General features: G+C 40.3%; 1 protein-coding gene across 2 annotated transcripts in view; it reads right to left on the bottom strand.

Annotated features, from left to right (window-relative positions):
- Positions 1 to 21869, bottom strand: part of LOC126183467 (rho GTPase-activating protein 12-like) — a 233599-nt gene that overhangs the window by 39010 nt on the left and 172720 nt on the right. For both annotated transcript variants that reach the window (XM_049925476.1, XM_049925478.1), the window contains exons 8-10: positions 18467 to 18679; positions 5267 to 5390; positions 890 to 1027 (exon numbers count right to left, since the gene is read on the bottom strand). In XM_049925476.1, the coding sequence (XP_049781433.1) occupies positions 890 to 1027; positions 5267 to 5390; positions 18467 to 18679 (475 nt within the window). The remainder of the gene's footprint in view (positions 1 to 889; positions 1028 to 5266; positions 5391 to 18466; positions 18680 to 21869) is intronic.

The following is a 21869-nucleotide window of genomic DNA, read 5'->3' as shown; positions in this document are numbered from 1 at the left end:
TTACATCCTGAAATTTTTAAACCACTTAATAGGCAATAAATGTTGACTTCTTAGTAGAAAGCTTCAACAGCATTACGTCATCCAAGGATTACTGAACTGGTTATGAAATTGATGCCAGGTCACAATCTTTGGTGAGGTGCCTAACAACATCAAGTGTAAATGTGGTAAAAATCATCCCATGAAATATTTATGGAAATGTTCAGCATGATCCCCTTCCTCTACAAAACTGTTTCTGGCAATGTAGAACACTCTGTTGCCAATTACGAGTCAAAAGTAGTATAATATAGTTTTGTGTTTTATTGTAATATCTAATTGTGTAAATGGTGTTTCTGCGAGGAGAATTACAACTACAATAAATGGATAATTCTTGTATGGGCATACTTTAGGCACTGGTATACCATGACAGCTCCCTGTTCTCTATACATCTGCATTCCATATACATGTACACATGTAAAAAACCGAAGAGGAAAAAAGGGTTAACACTGCACTTGGACACACATAATGCTCCCCTTTTTCATTTTTAAAAAAGATTCCTGTAGAACTTAATATTCTAATACAGCAGACAAATGATCATAAATAGCTGCACTTGGTATCCTCAATCCACCTATTACTGTAAAATAAGCCTACGATTTAATGCAAGTTATTAGATTGTGAAACAATTCCCTTTTGTGATCGGTCTTCCCCCAACCATGTGTAGAAAAATTCATCAGGTGATAGTTTAGATACTCTTTCATTTCTCTTTTATAAACACCCTAAGTATTGGTTCTACCTATGACAGGGATCTTGACTTCTTTTTACAGGAGTGTGCAATACTGAATTATCATTATCATATTATGTTTTGAAATTTTACTTTACTGATGAGATTGAAGTAAGTTTCTGTAACTCTTACTTTTTAAAATTCCTCTCTGTTCTAAGGCTTCTTTTAGTGGCCTTCGCAGAAAAAAGTTCTTCAGGCGAGTATGTATGCCAATTTGTTGGTCCTCTGGACTCGACGCTAAATCCTCCAAGCTGCCCTCTTTATTTTTATCTGAAGAAATAAAGAATAATTTATTTTCATAAATAATGAGAAACATATAGATATTAATCATTCACCATGCAATGAAAGATAATTGCAAATTTCATTGTATTTTGCATCAGGAGAGTGTGATACAATAACTAATAGTAATTCAAAGTGCATGCTGAAAAGTAATGCCACCAAATTTTTTATTCTGTTCTCAATATTCGTTGAGGTATTGTATGTCATGCACTCTGTTAACTTTCCCACTTCGCTGACACAAGTTGCAACCCTGTGCCACTAGAGGGCTCCGAACTGTAGCATGTAATATGGTGGTGTGTAATGTAACTATATCGGTGTATGTTAAACAGAACACTATAACTGAATTTCACAAATTCAAAGAGTTCATCCACACATGGAGCAGCCTCTCCTTCAGCATGACAATGCCAGACCACATAGAGTGCTGCGACATCTGCAACAATCCAAAGCCTTGGGTCCAAAGTCACTGAGCATCCTCCATACAGTGCCAACTTGGCTCCATCCGATTTTCACCTGTTTCCAAAACTTAGGGAACCCCTTTGGGGACTTCGCTTTGTTTGTGATGAAGTGGTAAAAACAGATGTGAGGTTGTGACTTCCTCAACAAAGTGAAACATTCTTCCATGACAGTACCATCAAACTTGTCTCTTGTTGGGTAAAATGTGTTTCTCACCAGGGTGGCTATGTTGAGAAATAAATATGTAGATACGAACAATAAATATAAAGAGTGTTAATGAAGTTGGCTTTATTTAAAAACCTGTAAGAGTTTTCACATTAAAAAAATCTGGAGGCATTACTTCGCAGTACATCCTTTTAAACAGTAAAAGAAGATTTTAGACAAGTTAAGTGTACTCAAAAGGTGAAAATATTATTGTTCACAGAGCAGAGGATGCTGTAAGAAATGAATGGGTGGTACTGAATTAAAGAGATAGCCAGCTAAGTTTCTGATTACTGTTGCACTAATAAACTGAAGTTCTATTCAGCAATCATGACTATCTTTGGCAAGTGGTGCACAATCTTCTCATGAGCTGTTCACTGAATTTTGAGTAAATATTTTCATTTTTTTTAAAGACAGGGCAACAAATTTCACTCGAAGCATGGCCACTATATTCAATATGTCATTTTCAATAAATATGTGTATGTTTCCAATGAAAACATTACAGAAGCTTCACAGTTAAGAACTGTTATTTGTGATGATTAAAAACAGATCTGTTAGAAACATCTAGATTGTAAAAAAACTATCTTCAACTTAGCCCACCCGGCTAACCACATGGTCTAACGCACTGCTTCCCAAGCGGGAAAGCGTGCCGGTCCCTGGCAAATCTGACCGGCAGATTAGTGTCGAGGTCCGGTGTGCCAGCCAGCCTGTGGATGGCTTTTAAGGAGGTTTTCCATCTATCTCGGCGAATGTAGGATGGTTTTCCTTACACTATGTCAGTGATTCCTGCGCAAACACTGTCTCCACATACGAGTACACCATAATTACTCTACCATGCAAACATTTGGGGTTACACTTGTCTGGTATGAGACGTTTCTGGGGGTGTGGGGGGAGGGGGCTCCACTGGGGGCCGAACTGCACAATAACGCTGGGTTCGATGTGGGGCAGCTGTGGGATGGATCGACTGTTGTGGCCTGTTGTGGGGTTGTGTACCACTGAGGGCTATGGCGGCATGAAGCCTCTCCATCGTTTCTAGGTCCCCGGTTTAATAAACAACACATACAATCCTCAACTTATGAGAAACACAATCACTGGAACTTTCTAAGAGAAGCTGTTTCATCAAATTCTCTTTTGATTTAAATGATGGAGTTTCAAAAACACAGCAAAAATTACTGTGCTATGATTATGCTACTGACTGGAATGAAGTTATACTATCACCTGCGTATGAAATGTTTGGAGAATTACTGTGAGGTCACAAAACATATCCTCACTGTACAATAAAACTGTTGTGCAGTAACTGTGGACCAAAAGATTGTAATCCACTGCTGCCTCCAACAGCCCTATTGTTCTCCACATTCACCACTTACAGTAAATAGAATATGTGTAAACAGAGTATGCATGTACACAACTTTTAAGTTGGAATACAAAAGGTAGGCCTACTCTATGAAGTGACATATACAACCTTATTGTCAAACAAACACTCATCATACCACAGAAATAAATGATGGCAAAATATGAGAAAAGAAAGAGAAAATGTTTTCATAAAATGTGGCAAAATAGGGCATGTGTTCAAAATTACAAGAAAATAACTGCATTTTCAAGTTTTGGACCAAAAAGGGAACTAATTTGCCAATGCCCAGATCATTGTTGGCTGCAACAGTTAAGATTTGTAGCTGGGGGGGGGGGGGGGGGTGTAAGGGATTGACAGATTATCTTCAAATTAAAAGCAAAGCCTGTATTAACACTTCTAAGCTGTTACTTAAATCCATTTTCAGGTTCCCCTATAATCTAAGGCAATAGAGCCATTATATCTGTTACTTCATTTTACCATTGGTAAATGCTCAACAGTCTGAGTTTAGTTTTCACATTATAATTTTAAATAATACAGCATATCACACATTCTTTTCGCAGTAAAAACAACCAACTTCTTTCGATTAATATCCTACAGACTTGTGTATATGATGCTTGTACTAAAATATCAGTCTACTTGCATCAGTAATAAGTAGCAAATACCATTAAAAACAAAAAATTGCAGACTTTATGTGGTAACATTTTTCTGATTCTCAAAAGTGTTCCATGAAACTAAACAAATTGTGTACTCCATTAAGAATTGAATTAAATCTAGCTTTTTGAAGAAAGTATTTGTTCCATTTAAGATCAAACAACAACAACAACAACTGAAAATGCCATATGCTTCATTGCTGTGGCCGATTCAGATTTGATTTCAATCTCATCTATCCACATCTTGACACAGTCATATAGAGGTTCATCACAAACAGTGAAATGAGCATGTGTTAGTATATTTTGCAAGTGTTTCCCTTTTTGACCACTTAATATACTATTTACTCAAGAACTGGTGCTTGTACCACATACAGAACCTTGGGTATTTCTGTAATTTTTCCCCTCATTGAGAAAGGGACTCCAACAGATTTCCACGTTTGAAAATTTCTCATTTAATGTGTATATAAAAAGTTCATTATAAAACAGTTATTGATGATTCTTACCACCACAAACTGCTAAACACTACTGACATTTTGAGTGATTACTGGGATTTTATTATTTGAAGCATTGTCATATGTTAAACTACAGTACGTGCAATTTACAAAGTCTAACATTTTGTCGGTGTCTTCAAATTCTATTTCAGACATATGTACCCTTAGGGTACCATTTAACTTATTAGTAGCATTTTTGTGAGAAATGTAACTCCTCTTAAATGAGACTGTATTTGGTGTATTGAGTTTACGTGAAAGAGAGATGGGAATGGGGATGTGAAAATTACAAGTAATGTCCATAATCTTTGAGCAAATAAGAATAAATGAAACTTCAGAAAAATAATTATAGAAGGTGAAGTGAAATACTGTTAAAGACATTACAGTTCAAGTGAATTTGCATGCACACATGATGGAGAGGGACACACTTAAAAATTAGAGAAAATAGAAATGGAATACATCACAGCAGCCTGGAAGCCAAATACACAACTTCACTGGACTAAGATAATGACACAAATGAACAATTACTAAAAGATAATTCTCTTTTCTGTTGCTCTACTGGAGTCTTACTCCCCACAGAAATTTTAGAGCTCAGATAATTCTTCTTTTTCTTTTCACTTTCACTCTTTGCCTTCCCAATTAATCACTTTCTTTTACCTATTACAGCACCTGAAGTGAGATGAATTACTGAATTATAACAGACATACAGAATTCGTTTTAAACAAGCACCCCCCACCCCCCCTCCACGACACACAGACACACACACACACACACACACACACACAGAAAGAGATAGATAGATAGACAGAGAGGGGGGGGGGGGGGGGGGGGAGACACATATAACAAAGAAAACTCATACTAATACAAAGGTGAAAGCCTTCCAAACGAACAAAGGATGTGTTTCTGGGAAATGTAGTTTTCTCAGGTTCATGATGCAAAGTTTCAGTAATTCAGTAATTTCTATGTCACTGGTTAGTTAAAACACCATTTAAAATGCACTCATGGTTACAGATAGTGATCATGATTTCAAACACATAGTGGAATCAGCATATACACACAGGACAGTACAACATTAATAGAAACATACTTTTCACAGAGCGTGATCTGTCAATCCTTGGAACTTTTCTGTTTTGATTGGGAGAAATGGCTTGATTCAGAAAACTTCCCACATCTTTTGTAGAAGAGGAATTTCTGAGTCCTGACTCCTTTGTCTGAAAACAAAACATTATCAATTTACACATGATGACAGTAACAAATTGCAAATGACAAGGAGTCATCTCTGGTAAGGTCATCTTACAACTTATTCATGACTGATAATGAATCTAAGATTTTCCGCACTAGCCAGAAATGTTTAAAAAAGGCTAATGAAATAGCACAAAACTTGGTAAAAACACATCCCTTTATGAATGTCATTTCCAACTGCAGAATCAGTTGATTACCAATCATTTACAACTGAATGCTTCCATAACTGCAACTGATCAATTACAAACTGGTGTAAATGAACAAACTGGACAAAACTATCTCCCTAATAAGCCTATCCTCTCTCACAGATAATGTTTTTATCTCTCAACCACTGGTCTGCATTCTATTTGACAGTGAGCAGTGTGCAAGGAAGAGGTCTAGATTCTCTGTACTTTGTGCAAAACATTCCTGATCCTTAACAGCGAGTTTGAATTTCCTCATAACTGATATTGAATTTAGTTCAGTGTAACTTAATTCTCTTACTGAGAAACTTATTACAGACCAGAATTAATTTAACAGCAGAGGGTCTGATCCTGATGACAGCTGATGCAGCACTCTGTTGCCCACTGCTGCTTACTGTTGTGTATGAAATAGTACACAATAGTTTCCTATATTTGTGTCTTTGCTAATTCATAGTTTGGAGTGACTCACTTTCAGCATTTGTATGTTCTATCCTTTCCTTTTTCCAAACGCTACACTTCTTTTGATAAAAAAATAGTTGTTGAGAGAGCAAACCAAGATTAAACTTTAACATAAAGTGATTTGTTGCTGACAGGCATACCCAATTACTACTAACACAACAAATTTATGTTTTTCTTCACAACAGAGAAGTAGTTTACATATCCAGAAACTCTCATTTCTTACACCACAGAGTAACTCTTCATAGCTGGAAATCATAACCAAATGTGTATCAGAATTCTAATAAATGTACTTATATTGTTAAACAACAACAGAAGTCTGATAATCTGGCTCAATCAGGACCAGCCCAGTGCCGAAGTCTCGAAAATGCCGGACTATCTTACTACTGATATAGGCTTAGCCATACAGCGAAAACAGCTGTAACACGATGTTTTGCAATAAAATGTGGATTAGCAGAATCATTAAGTTAATTGACTTTAGTTCAAAATTAGGGCAGTACTAAATTTTTATTGAACACATTTTGTTTACTCAAATGTACTGTACAATACTGTAGTTTGACTTTTAAAAAAATCTCTAATACATTTTTCTTTTTGAGATCATTGTTGCTTGGCATAAAGGCTATTTCTAATTATGTGTATATCAACAAGTAAAAGAGGCACTAAAATTAGCATTACACTCAGCAAAAATAATGAATTTATTTAAGGCTTCTGCGCAGCCGATTCCCTCCTTTTCTTCTGTTTCCTAATCCGAGTCTCGCTATCCAAGATAGTGCATAGGTTGGGGGTTTACTACACTTTGGATAGTGTCCTCATCATCAGTTGGTTCCTGCTTGACAGGTTCACTGTTATATATTTGAATCCACTCCGCACGTTACTCTTAAGACACGTTTTCCATAGGATTGTGGTTGGTTACACTGCTTACAACATCCAAAACTTCAGACACTGTTTCAGGATGTTGTTGTTCCTCCTCAACTGCCTGTGATGTTGAATCAAATGTAGGATCCACAGTTGGCCGAACTTTTCTCCTGCACTGCTGTGAAGTGATGTTTTGTACTTTAACCCAAGATAGTGTGACAGCTTAGACAGCATTTTGTACACTACACTTTTTTTGAAAGTCAGTTACATCACACTCAATATTTAACAGGAAGTGAATGAAAGAGCCTCCTATAAAAAAACACACACACTCGGAGTTGATCCAGTGGTTAAATTAGTGACATAACATTAGGTGTGACAAGTGCAGCAAATACGATTCCAGAAAATAAGCCAGCTACTGGTGGATGCACTTTACAGCCAAAAGAAGGGTAGCTCTGCTGTCTTCCGGTAGACCAAGGTTTTTGAAGCTTGCTTTGACTTGTCACACAAAATTATGAAAAAAAAAAAGTTTTGAAAAGAATGGTGGTCATCCACACATTTGATTGAACATCATAATGAACAGACAGGCAAGTTCATAAAGTTCTTAAATGCCTGACATTTCCCAGATTTACCAATTTTTTTAACCCTTCAGCTGCCTTTTCACCTCCCCAGCTATAGTACACGTTGGTGAACACTGCCATAGTAGCACTGTTTCATTTAAATTTTAAATCTGAAAAGCTGTTAAGGTCATTATCTGCAATTATTTCTTCAAACTTATCTTCATATTTTTCTGCTGAGCCCTATTTCCCTGAAAGTGTTTCTCCAGTTCCATCAACTCATCAAATTCCATGCCAAAACTTAGTTTCTGGCCCAACCATCAGAAAAACTGCATGCACGCACCATCAGAAAAACTGCATGCACCTTCTGCAACACCTAAATCTGGTTGAAATTTCTTTGCCTTTTCAATAACCACTGGCCCCTTTACTGGCTTTCCTTCAGAGCATACTGCACTGAGCCATTTGTACAACACACTATCTGTTCAGGTTTTGGGTTTTTTAATGTTTGTCTGGAAGACGAGTTGGTAACAACTGAGATGCAAATTTCATTAGTTCATCTTTCTGTTTTTATGTCATAAAAGGTTGACAAGCCAATATTAATTTCATTTATTGAAATATTTCCACTCTCACCTTTCTGCAGGCATCTGATGATTCTCAGTTTCCAGTTGACTATCAGAGTTACATGTTTACGTTTCTCTCCTGATTCGGAACTTGAAGAAGATTTCAGTTTTGAGAACACTGTCACTGCTTAATGTCAATAAAACTTCCAGACGTCATTTTGACATTTACATTCACTACTGTAATACGGATCCTAGATCACAATATAAAATGGTGGAAACTGCTCACAATCAAAACAATGAACTGAACCTGTGTATGGTGACAGCTGAGACCAGCTGAGTAAAGTCTGAATGCTCCTGACTGATCTTGAACAATGCCAATTGCATCTAACAATAGCAGACTCGTAGCAGACACTTCCGAGTGGTTCTGAACCTGGAATGGTACCAGCTACTGGGCTGCCTAGACTGTTGGATGCCAGAATAATGGAAGTCTACTGTTGTAGCATTGATTTATATAATGATAAGCAGTTAATCCAATCATGATATGAAACGTGTACAAGTATATGTTATTTGACAAACATCTATGGTAACCCACTGAGATATCACACAGACATCGGACACCAGCCGATGTCTCCGATATCAGTCATCATCACATGGCTGGTACATACGACACAAGCTTGGCCGCCAGGGGGAGACATTGCGGCAGAGTAACCATGCGTGAGGTATGCACAAGTGCCTCCCAGCACCACCTGCGGCAAGCCATCTACATATGCAACTGCCGCATGACAACTGCCCTCAGTCTGCTCTCACTCATCGTGCTATGTAGTATGCTAGCTAGAACTTTACCATGCCATAGATTGAATCTGTTGCGAACTATCGTCACGCGAGATAATTAAACACACTTGTTCTGGAAGTGTCATCTGCAGGGTTTTCTTTTCTTTTCGAGTTACAGTATAATTGGAGACGATCACAGCCATTTTTCGTGTTTGTTATGTAACCATTGACTGTGTGCAACAAGCTACTTCACCAGAAGTGTCGATGGAAGTCACTACAGCAATTTCTGCGACAGCAGTTAGAGGGACAGTAATATCTGGAGGCCTTGTTGTCCTAATTGCTGTCCCAGCCATTGGGTGCAAATTCACCATCATTCCCACCTTACGATGAGAAGGCGATAGAGCAGCAAGCATATGAGAAGTGCCTCCGGCAGCACTTCGCCGCATTCCAGGTAATGGCTCTAGCTGTGATAAGATCGCTTTTACTGTAATGGATCTCACCCAATACATACCAGCTTTTGTGTAAATGGAATCGGCACATGTGATGCTTGGCGAAATGTGTGCTTTATTAACTACCTACTTTCACTGACACTGCCATGTCATTGCATTCCATGTGGAATTTTATCAGTTGTCACAAACAGCATAATCAGTCATACTGCGTGTGCAGGGACTCAGTAAACAATGCTGTTTGTGACTCCAGTAACTAAGGAAGTGTATGCAGAGGTGACGATTAGGGATGACATTATTTGGGTGGCTCTTGGTAAGTAGTAGGGCTGTTGATAAAATATCTTCCCCCCCCCCCCCCCCCCAAGCAATATATCGATATCGAAATGTCAGTATTGAGGGTTTTTTTTTTTTTGACAATTTTCAGTAAACATTTGAAATTGTTCTTTTGAAAATGTAGTAAAACATAATTTTACTTTAATTGTGTGAAGGAATCCTACTACTTTTTGAGCTTGCATCACGTCCAGTCTTTCTCTTTGACCATGTGAAGCAAGTTAGGTGGCACAAAGAAGAAGTCTGATAGCATGGGGGGGGGGGGGGGGGATGGAATAATATGATTTCAGATGTTAAGACATACCACATCAGCTGCATTAAAAAACAACAATTTTTAACACAGCTAGTGTGCTATTTCTTCACATCGGCATTCTTCAAAAACAGTTGCTGAAAATTATGAACAAAGTTCTAAATGACAAGACTAGTCTCTGTAGTGGGCTGAGAAATATGAGGGTTGGGTTGTTTGGAGGAAGAGACCAAACTGTGAGGTCATCGGTCTCATCGGATTAAGGAAGGACAGGGAAGGAAGTCGGCCGTGCCCTTTCAAAGGAACCATCCCGGCATTTGCCTGGAACGATTTAGGAAAATCACGAGAAATGTGATGGGAAATGCTGACTTAAATGGCTCATGTTGCTACCGGCAGAAACTGGAACGTTTAACTTCACCATGCAATTTTGGCACTACAACTGCTAGTTCACTGGCATTTACAGAAATGAAAAAACTGAAGTAGACATGAAGTGTTCTGGACAAATCCAATATGTGACGAAACCAAACAATGGACCCATCAGACACCTTTTATTGTGCCACTTAAAAGCAGTTAGTGGTTATCACCAAGCACGAATGTGCTTCATTTTCCTATCATTTCTTGCTCTATGGGAGTTAGGCAGGCGGCTAGCTTGTTGATGTACAGAATATCTAATAATAAATCAATACTTACACATACAGTTCTAAAACCGGCAGTATATTTACAATGTGCAGCCGAGACTTTTATAGGCTGGCACATCGATATTTTTTCCGTTGATATACTTATACTTCTCTTTTTGATATATTGAGGGCTTTTTTAAATTTCAGTAAATCAGATTTCTGATATTTTTAAAAATATCAACAGTTCTAATAAGGAGGTGTGTCAGAAAGTCCTACAACTTGAGGACCCTACTTTGGAGAATGTTTTAAAAATTGCCCAATTCTTAGAAGTTTCCCAAGTCGTAGGCCATTGATTAGAATTCTGGAGCGAGGTGGTTGCCATTGCATCAGACCCAGTAGAGGGAAACTTTGCCGACACAGCAAATGTGGCAACAATACAGCGCTTACACCGCCATGTTCCAGCTCCATCTTGTAAACAAAGAAAGAAGTCTCGGCCTCCCCGTCTAGCACTCATTTCCTTTGTGACTGGACAGGTTTCGAAAACATGACATAGAAGACTGCCTGACAGGTGGGTACAGCGCAAGGCATGCTGGAAGGAAGAGCAGGGCATACTGTGTCTGTCTGCTGCACTCTGGACGAAAACGCTAGTCGCGACAGGACCTAATTGATATTCACTGGAGTCTCAAACCACAGTGGTGTCACCTATGAAACTCTTCATCATGCTCACTTTGTACAATAAACAAGTTCAGCTAAAGAATGACACCGGTACCTCTGTATCCCAGTTAAACACTCTAACATATATGGAGCTGGAAGTGGCACCCCTTCAATCCACAGCTCACTGCTTGGTGACATGTAAGAAATAATACATTCCACTCAAAAGCAAATCACAATCATGGTGACATACAAAATTGTTGTACACCACTTCACCTTCTTTTCTCATCACAGAGATCTGTGTGGCAGCAGCCATGGCCAAGGACACCATCTTACCACAGATATTGCCTATGGCAATACACTCCTGGAAATGGAAAAAAGAACACATTGACACCGGTGTGTCAGACCCACCATACTTGCTCCGGACACTGCGAGAGGGCTGTACAAGCAATGATCACACGCACGGCACAGCGGACACACCAGGAACCGCGGTGTTGGCCGTCGAATGGCGCTAGCTGCGCAGCATTTGTGCACCGCCGCCGTCAGTGTCAGCCAGTTTGCCGTGGCATACGGAGCTTCATCGCAGTCTTTAACACTGGTAGCATGCCGCGACAGCGTGGACGTGAACCGTATGTGCAGTTGACGGACTTTGAGCGAGGGCGTACAGTGGGCACGCGGGAGGCCGGGTGGACGTACCGCCGAACTGCTCAACACGTGGGGCGTGAGGTCTCCACAGTACATCGATGTTGTCGCCGGTGGTCGGCGGAAGGTGCACGTGCCCGTCGACCTGGGACCGGACCACAGCGACGCACGGATGCACGCCAAGACCGTAGGATCCTACGCAGTGCCGTAGGGGACCGCACCGCCACTTGCCAGCAAATTAGGGACACTGTTGCTCCTGGGGTATCGGCGAGGACCATTCGCAACCGTCTCCATGAAGCTGGGCTACGGTCCCGCACACCGTTAGGCCGTCTTCCGCTCACGCCCCAACATCATGCAGCCCGCCTCCAGTGGTGTCGCGACAGGCGTGAATGGAGGGACGAATGGAGACGTGTCGTCTTCAGCGATGAGAGTCGCTTCTGCCTTGGTGCCAATGATGGTCGTATGCGTGTTTGGCGCCGTGCAGGTGAGCGCCACAATCAGGACTGCATACGACCGAGGCACACAGGCCCTACACCCGGCAACAAGGTGTGGGGAGCGATCTCCTACACTGGCCGTACACCACTGGTGATCGTCGAGGGGACACTGAATAGTGCACGGTACATCCAAACCGTCATCGAACCCATCATTCTACCATTCCTAGACCGGCAAGGGAACTTGCTGTTCCAACAGGACAATGCACGTCCGCATGTATCCTGTGCCACCCAACGTGCTCTAGAAGGTGTAAGTCAACTACCCTGGCCAGCAAGATCTCCGGATCTGTCCCCCATTGAGCATGTTTGGGACTGGATGAAGTGTCGTCTCACGCGGTCTGCACGTCCAGCACGAATGCTGGTCCAACTGAGGCGCCAGGTGGAAATGGCATGGCAAGCCATTCCACAGGACTACATCCAGCATCTCTACGATCGTCTCCATGGGAGAATAGCAGCCTGCATTGCTGCGAAAGGTGGATATACACTGTACTAGTGCCGACATTGTGCATGCTCTGTTGCCTGTATCTATGTGCCTGTGGTTCTGTCAGTGTGATCATGTGATGTATCTGACCCCAGGAATGTGTCAATAAAGTTTCCCCTTCCTGGGACAATGAATTCACGGTGTTCTTATTTCAATTTCCAGGAGTGTACATACGACAGTGCTGGCCACAGCACATTACCGGCAGAGCCTCCAACCTCTTGCAACATAACTTCCACCTCTGCCATCAGTTATCCTACTAACCATGAATCTACGGCTTCCCAAGGTGGTCCTGACAGAAACTCTGTGTCCAATAATCTTACAGCTTTTGCACCAAGGTCACAGAGGCAACTTACAAACTAAACTGCTCACCTGGGCACAGACTGGCATGGGGAACGTCTTCTCAACAAGTCATCAGTGCGAATAACAATAAGTGGCTCACCGCCAAACATTCTCAACCTGGCTGACGCCCTCACATCTGCGGAAATGGGTTCATGTCAACTTCATGGGCCCCTTACTGACTACAACACAGCTTATTGTCCTCGATGTGCACTCCGACTTTATGTACATCACCAACTGTTGGTCCACGAGTGTGGAGGCTATGATCAAGCTCTCAGCAGAATTTTCAGTACTCAAGGACCTCCTCTTGCACTGGCATTGGACAATGGACAACAATTTCGTTTCCAGGTTTTCAGCAAGTTCTGCTGCAGAAATGGCATTCAGTACTTGCTCTCTCTGCCTTTCCATCCCCAAGCAAATGGCAAGGCCAAAAGACTCATGTGAACTTTTACAACATAGATGAAGAAATATATGGCCGACACTCCTGTGAGTGAGGCACCAACTTATTTTTTTCTTCCCCCCCCCCCCCTCCCCCCCTCCCCCCCCCATAGGTTGATTCCAATACTGGGGAAAAGTCCAGCAGAGCTCCTCCATGACTACCAATTCTGCACACTCCTCTACTTCATGCTACCACCATCTGTGGGTCTGTCCACAGCATTGTCTCCGTACTTCTGGCTGTGTGGGCACGGGGCACGTTCACTCTAGTCATGGGGGACTGGACGGTGACATGCCATCAAAATCAGTGCCACCTGTGGAAGGGGACCCAGCTGCCACCACCTTGAGCCCTCCAGTAGAAACACATTGTAGCAATGCCAGCTTTCGTTTCTTTTTCACCAGGCTCTCTTCAATCTCCCCTCTTGTTCCCATGAAAGAAGGGATGTGGTAACCCACTGGGCTACCACCTGTTTGCCTATCCTGGTCACACTCCCATATCCCTCTGTTTATAGGCTGCCTGAAAGACCAGATGTCGGAAGAAGACCAGGCTGCGGTACTGGCTCGACCAGTGACATCCCCACCACTGCAGCTCCCTTTCATACCAGGTCCCAACGTCAACATGACAAGTGTCCTCTGCTACAAGTGTTGGAGCCACTAAGACTCTGACTGCACCACTGGGAGGGCAAATTATGGCTGTACACTTCCATCCACACAGACTAGGCGCTAGTAAAAGCAGAGCAGCCATCCAATGCCTCCAAAGACATCGGTCTGGTTCGGAGTGCTACCCAGGTGCCCAGTTGGTTGGGGGTCACTTTGCTGAGAAGCAGTTCACCCCTGCCCCATGAAAGAGGGGGTGCGGTAATCCATCATACACTAGCCAACGTCTCCCACATCGGCCATTACTGCATAACTGGCACATATGATGGCCACCAGCAGAAGACACTTCAGCCAAGCGACCATGCTCAATGGTTGCTCTGAGGCCTCCTAGTGCCACTTGCAACACACTGTCTATGTATGTGATTATCATCCAGTGATCACCCTCAGTCTGCTCTAGCTCACTGTGCTATTTACTACACTACCTATAACTGCACTGTTCCTGTCGTGCCATACAGCCATGTCATACATTGTAGCTGTTGTGCACTATTATACTGCGAGATCATTAAATATACTTGTTCTGGAGGTGTTGTCTCACGGTTATTTCTTTTTTTGTGAATTACAACAGCATTATTATTCTTCCATTTAAGCATTCTATTGTATGTTCTCTTCACTATCTAAGAAAGGTATTCTTACTATAGAAAGTAGTAGTAGTAATAATAGTAGTAGTAGTAGTAGTAGTAGTAGTAGTAGTTGTTGTTGTTGTTGTTGGTGGTGGTGGTGGTGGTGGTGGTGGTAGTGGTACTCAGTCCAAAGACTGGGTTGATGCACTTCTCCCTGCTGGTCTGTTCAGTGCAAGTCTTTTCATTTCTGTATAACTATTGCAGCCTGCATCCATTTGAACCTGCTCACTACAGTCACGCCTTGTCCTCCCTATACAATTTTCAGCCACCACATTTCCCTCCATTACTAAGTTAACTATTCCTTGATGTCTCAGGAAGTGTCCTATCAACCTATTCCTTCTTTTAATCAAATTGTGCCTCCCTCCACACACACCTCTCTGGTGTGGTTGCACCTATGGTAAGGCTATCTGTATCACTGAGGCATACAAGTCAACCAACTGTCACAAGGTCTGTAGTTCATTGGGGGATAGAGTTTTACATTTAAAATATTTCTCTTCTACATTTCTGTTCTATCTACATGAATAATGTTATACACACACACACACACACACACACACACACACACACACACAAAATTTAACATGAAGTAACAACCAAAACAAAGAGAAGGCAAAAGTCAATCTTTCTGTGACTCCCTAGACAGACGTAATTAACAAAATGCACTTAATGGTTCAAAATAGCTAAGCAAATCAGTAAGACACATTACCAATTATTCACCTGAAAACTAGGTCATATTCTGGACTCATATAGAAAGTAGCTGCAATGCTACACCAGCACTGTAAGAGGAAACTAAAGCCAAGCCTTAATCTCTGACCAGACTTAATAGCAGCTTCAACAGGTGACATTAGGATGGGTACATACTTCTTAAAAATGTGTCATGATTGTCAGTTAGTCTTTGTTATACTTTGTGACAGACTGTAGCTGTAATGGGGGTTGGAGGGGGGGTGAGAACGATTACAGAAATGATGAAAAATTATATCATCACCTTTTTTTCCCCAAACACAATGCATAACAAAAGTTGTCCGACTAGAAAAGGTATAGAATAATGCTGGTCGCAGACTAGATTTTGTTTTCTAAGAGGATGAAACTCTTAGAAGAGTCTGAAATGTTTTGATGATAATGAGAAAATTTACAGTAACAGAAGTTTTGTTAGTTTTGAGGTGGAAAGAAGAAAAAATGAATAATAAACAATGAAATATGCGTTTTTTTTATCAAGATAGAAAATTATTGACTCTATCCTATTATAGTAAAGGCAAATATTTTAGTGACATTTAACTTTTAGTAAATCATAAATAATAGCCATTTCCAAACAAAGAAAAGAATCCTGAAGCTTAGTTTAAACACCACAGTGCTTTACTAGGCTTTTTCCAGTTGGAGATGCAATGACCTTTCCTTTTTCTGATCTCAGAACTGACTCACCCAGCCAGTTGTAAGGGGACCTGCAGTTTACCGTAGGCTTATCATGATGCAGCTTGCTGTTTTTCACAGTAAAAAAAATCATTGATAGACCTGAAATAAGCCAGCTCTGTTCTGGTCAAATAAGTGCCTATTTATTTTGCTCCAGCCAGCCTCTGACTTGCTTGTGAGCACCTATGAAAGTACTGGTAGTAACTGGAGAGAGCACACTAGTCAGAAACTCTGACTTACTGGTAACAAGATCTGCTTACCAACTTTAGTATAGAATTGACTATGAAAATGCATCAACAGAACTTTACAAAGACCAAAATACATTGGAAATCCTATTCATTTCGATCTCAGCATCTTCCTAACAATATGCTTCAACTGCCAATTTAGGCTTACCTTCAATTTCCCGACTTACATAAATTGTGTACTCTTTAATAACAAGATACAACAGATGTGGGTGTTTAACAGTCATATACACTGACAGAAAAAAAATCACAACACCGAGGAGTTGTGGAACATAAACGGAAGTTGGTAGGTGTGTTTCTACATCTGAAACATGGTGTCTATTCAAATTTCACACCACTCACCTAGTAGTGGCACTAGTATCGCCACTACTGGTACGCAAATCAAGTTTGTTTTCAATTCATACTGTAATGGTCATAAGCTTTAGTTGCCTCTGAGATTGAATGTGGTGACTTGATGGTGATAGTGATGCCTTTAAGGTGACAAAGATGCCATTATCAACACCCACCGAGTTTGAATGAGGTCTTGTAATAGGGCAATGAGAAGTTGGATCTTCCTTCTGCGATACTGCATAAAGACTGGGTAGGAATGTCGCCACTGTAGATGACTGCTGGCAGCAGTGGTCATGGTGATTTACGACTGCAAGAAGACTGGGATCTGAATGGCCACATGGCACTACTGAGAGAGAAGACCACTATGTTCAGCAGATGGCTCTGGTGTATCATACCGCATCTGCGGCAACAATTTGAGCAACAGTTGGTACCACAGTGACACAACCGACTGTTACAAACTGGTAGCTTCAAGGGCAGTTCCGAGCCAGGCACCCTGTAGAGTGCATTCCACTGACTCCAAATCACCACCATTTGTGATTTCAGTGGTGTCAAGCGAGAGCTCATTGGTGGGCATGGTGGAGCTCTGTTGTGCTTTCTGATGAAAGCTGTTTCTGGCTCCATGCCAATGATGGATGTGTGTTGGTTAGGACAAGGCCAGTTGAGGGCCTGCAACTAACTTGTCTGTGTACTAGATACACTTGACCTACATCTGGAGTTACAGTCTGGGGTGCAATTTTGTATGACAGCAAGGGCACTCTTGTTACCATCTCATGCACCCTGATGGCAAATTTGTATGTCAGTCTGGTGATTCAACTTGCTGTGCTGCCATTCAAGAACAACATTCCAGGGGGTGTTTTCCATCAGTATAATGCTCACCCACACATCGCTGTTGTAACCTAACATGCTTCACAAACTGTCGACATGTTGCCTTGGCCTGTTCAATCACCAATCTGTCTCCAGTAGAGCACATATGGAATATCATTGGACGACAACTAAAGTGTCAACCACAACCAGCATTAATTGTCCACATATTGGCTGATGAAGTGCAACGGGCATGGAACTCCACCCCACAAACTGACATCCAGTACCTGTACAACAAAATGCATGCATCTTTGCATGCTTCAACATTCTGATGGTTACACCAGTAATTAATGTACCAGCATTTCACATTTGCAATGACTTTCTCGCACTTACATTAACCTGTGATCTTCCAATGTGTTTCACTTAAATATGTTACCTAGACAAATGTACTCCTGAAATTTCATTACTCTATATTAATTATTTTTTGTGTTGTGATTTTTTCCATCAGTGTATTCGGCAGAAGAGCATTACCTTATTTTTCAATCATTCAAATGAAGGCTGCCAATTTCTTTTTTTTAATCAACCCATCCCCAGCCAACAACTTAACATGTATTCAATTGCTACAGTATATTCAAATATAACTCTTAAGGTTGTATTACAAATCTAACTTCACTTGCTACCTGAAGCACAGTTGCTTTTAATACTTTGTATCACATGTGAGATTGGAATCATCAAACCAAGAAGCATCATTACTGAGATTAGACTAAGTGCCAGGTTATTTTCCTAATTCATATCGTCCTTCACCATTAATGAACTGTATGTTATCAAATATGATGATTTCATTTAAGTACTTAATAGATATTATGCACAAAAGCATGAAGCATAATTAATGTCACACATGCACATACAATTCTGTGAGAGCAGTAACACTTACTATACTTCTAATAGCATTTCTAACAGCATGGTACCAGTCTGTATACAGTGATTTGTCATCACATTGCAGCAAAACTTTCAGTCCTTGCACAGTGGTAATAGCAAACACATATTTACGACTTGACAATTTTTCAGCTTCTTCCACAAGAGCCCCTTTTAAATCTATGCACAAGTCAGGCGAACTGGAAGCATTTCCTGGAGAAACAGCAAGCTTCTGTGGAGGAGAAAAAAGGTCATTTACATTACAGCCTTATGACTAGTAAAAACAAATATAATAAATGTTATGAAGAGATCTACCGCTCTCAACTAATTTCTTTTTCTCAGATTAATGCATGTTAATATTTGATTAATGTGTGTTAATATTCATATACAGATGTTTCTTTCACAGAAGTTATAAATAAATGAGAAGGTGTGCTGATTGGTGATATCTACTGCATTGCAAATATAACACTATGTGACTACAAACACACAGTCCACTGACAGCCTTATGAACCGTGAAAATCAAATGTGTTCTGCAAATGGGCTACATGGATTTTACAATTTAAAGCTTTAGGCAACACCTGGAAAGTGATAATGAAGTAGATCATCAAAGGACGACCAGCACGTGTTCTGCTTCTTGTTTATCATTACGATACAAAGTATATACTCCTCTCTTAGGGTGACCTACAAATATCTTCCACGAATCTTAATTTTTACGATCATAATGTAGCTGCCTTTCAATATAACAGAAATGTTTAGTAAAACTAATGCCACAACTGGTTTTCCAGAAAACTATTCTGTAATATTAACTGTTAGCACTTCCACATGTCAGCAAATTTCCAAATTATTAAACATTTGGGGCATATGAGAACACACAAACTGCTTACAAAGCAGAGCTCATTACATATATGTTATGTTACCTTATAGTAGGTCTACAATAAATAATCATCATCCATTTCCAGCCTCTTATTGCCCATATTCTGTGTATGCAGCCTTTGTTGAATAATTTTTTTTAAATTCCTTCTAAAACTCTCAGTGAAATTAATTTTAGAGAACATTTCTTTCTCGCAGAACAGCAACTATGTTATTTTGACAGAAATATGAATTAGGCAAACAAGAAAAACATCCTGCGCCATAAGGGTTGAGTGTAAGTGATGAATTGTTTCTCAGTTCCATCATTGCAAATTACAGGGTGACAATTATTGAACTAAATGAAATAAAATCATCATAACTTCGGAATGGTTTGCATTAGCAAGTTTCCAACTGCATAGTTGGCCACAGGGCATGATGGGAATTAGTATGTGCATGCACATGCGCATTGTTGTCGTTGGCCACTTTCATTTGGATGGGTTCATCAATTAGCAAAATTGGCACATTTGGGGGACAGAGAATCTGAATTCTGTGATCGAGAAGTCTCTTCATTCTCAACATGTGACTGTGTGGTGTGCAACGTCCAGTTACGGAACCATCAGTGCAATATTCCTTGATGGAACAGTGACCACTTAATGGTACGTGAAGATTTTGGAATATGATTTCATCCCTATTATCCAAAGTGACCCTGATTTCGACAAGATGTGGTTCATGCAAGACAAAGCTTGACCCCATTGAAGCAGGAGAGTGTTTGATGTCCTGGAGGAGCACTTTGGGGACTGCACTCTGGCTCTGGTGTATCCAGAGGCCACTGGCATGGTCCTCGATTGCCCGCCACATTCTGTGGATTTGAACACATGCAACTCCTTTTTTAGGGCTACATTAAAGACAAGGTGTACAGCAATAACCTCAAAACCATTGCTGAGCTGAAAACAACCACTGAGGAGGTCATCGACAGCACCGATGTTCCAAAACTTCAGCGGGTCATGCAGAATTTCGCTATTTGTCTGCACCACATCATCACCAATGATAGCAGGCATATCGAATACATCATAACCTACATCTGAATATCTGTAGTGACATTTATATGCTGAATAAAGTGTGTGCATGCCATAGTTTATAACTAATTTACATTGTTTTTTTTCATACAGTTCATTAATTGTCACCCTGTAAATGTTCTCCCTAACTGACTAGGTCCCTTATTTACAAGGGAAGATTATATTATTTGGAAATGGCACACTAGTAATACTTTCTCACCCTTAAATCATCTTAAGAAAAAGTTTAACGTTTATATTCACGTGGAATATGCAAGAATAAATGGAAAAATATAACTCATTTTTACTTACAAGAAGGGAGGTGAAAAGAAGCACATTATATATCTACATGATTAACATATTACGATACAGTGTTGAAGCATGTATACAAATCTCACGCTCTTTGACCCATTCCCAACTAAAAATGAATAGCTTTTGAAAATATTATTTATGTAAAAAGGAGCATATACTCTTCATTTATGACTTCCTGCAATTTGTGGATGACGTGTGTGTACAAAACAGCCACTTCCTGGGTGTAATGAAGTCTTACATTACATTAAATGAATTACATTCACCAATCCAAGTAACTGGGGTCTCTGGGATGTCGAATGAAGTCAATCAGAATTAAACTGATAACAAAAGTACGCTCATATAGACCAGAAGGGGTGGGCACAAGAGCTGTCCATTTGGCAACGTGTGGCCATTTCTGTCATCATGAGTGTGTGAGTGCATGCGCTCTGTCTATGTCACAAAGAAAGCTTCCCAGTGACAACAGTTGTCCTGCTCATTGCATATGGGAAACATGGTTCTACTTCAGCCAACAGTTTTGGTCCACTCTATTTCAAAATGTTTGAACACATTCTTAATTTCATGGTCATGAGTAAATCACACACTTAAGGTAATACGCAAAGCACACACACTATTTATTTAACATCTATTAACATATTTCATTTAACCTATTAGAAATAAATGCTTATTTTGCATCAATCAACTTTGTTTCTAATATTTTTCTTAAAATCTCGATGGCTGGAATGACCAGATAATAATATGTGACTGCTTGTGTCACACGAAAATAAGTGAGATTATTATCAATCTTTGATTTCAGTAAAATGTTACTGAAACAACACTTGCACATATGTATTTGGTTCAGAACATACTGCAGACTCTAAGAGCTATTCTAAACAACTGTGGAACTGTTCACCAAGAATATTCCCATCTGATGTAGATGATTTTCAAATTTTCTGCATTGCAAAGCCCCTCCCCTCTCTATACAATTGCACTGAAAGTCACTGAACTCCCACAGAATTTAAGATGTCTTTTTAGTATCCATTGCTGAAGTAGTTGTAAAAATATTGAAGTCAAAGTTAAACTGATTTAGATCTCTATACATTACGAAAGTGCGAAGGTCATCCAGAAAATAAAGACCATTTAGTTACACAAAATGAGAAATACAATATTTAATGGGAAAAAAATTCTGTTAGGTACATAAAGTTCCCTTCACTTCTCTACATAGTAATCACC

The sequence above is a fragment of the Schistocerca cancellata genome, chromosome 4 (genome assembly GCF_023864275.1).
Source record: "Schistocerca cancellata isolate TAMUIC-IGC-003103 chromosome 4, iqSchCanc2.1, whole genome shotgun sequence".
Lineage (NCBI taxonomy): Eukaryota > Metazoa > Arthropoda > Insecta > Orthoptera > Acrididae > Schistocerca > Schistocerca cancellata.
This window is presented reverse-complemented; position numbering and strand designations above follow the sequence as displayed.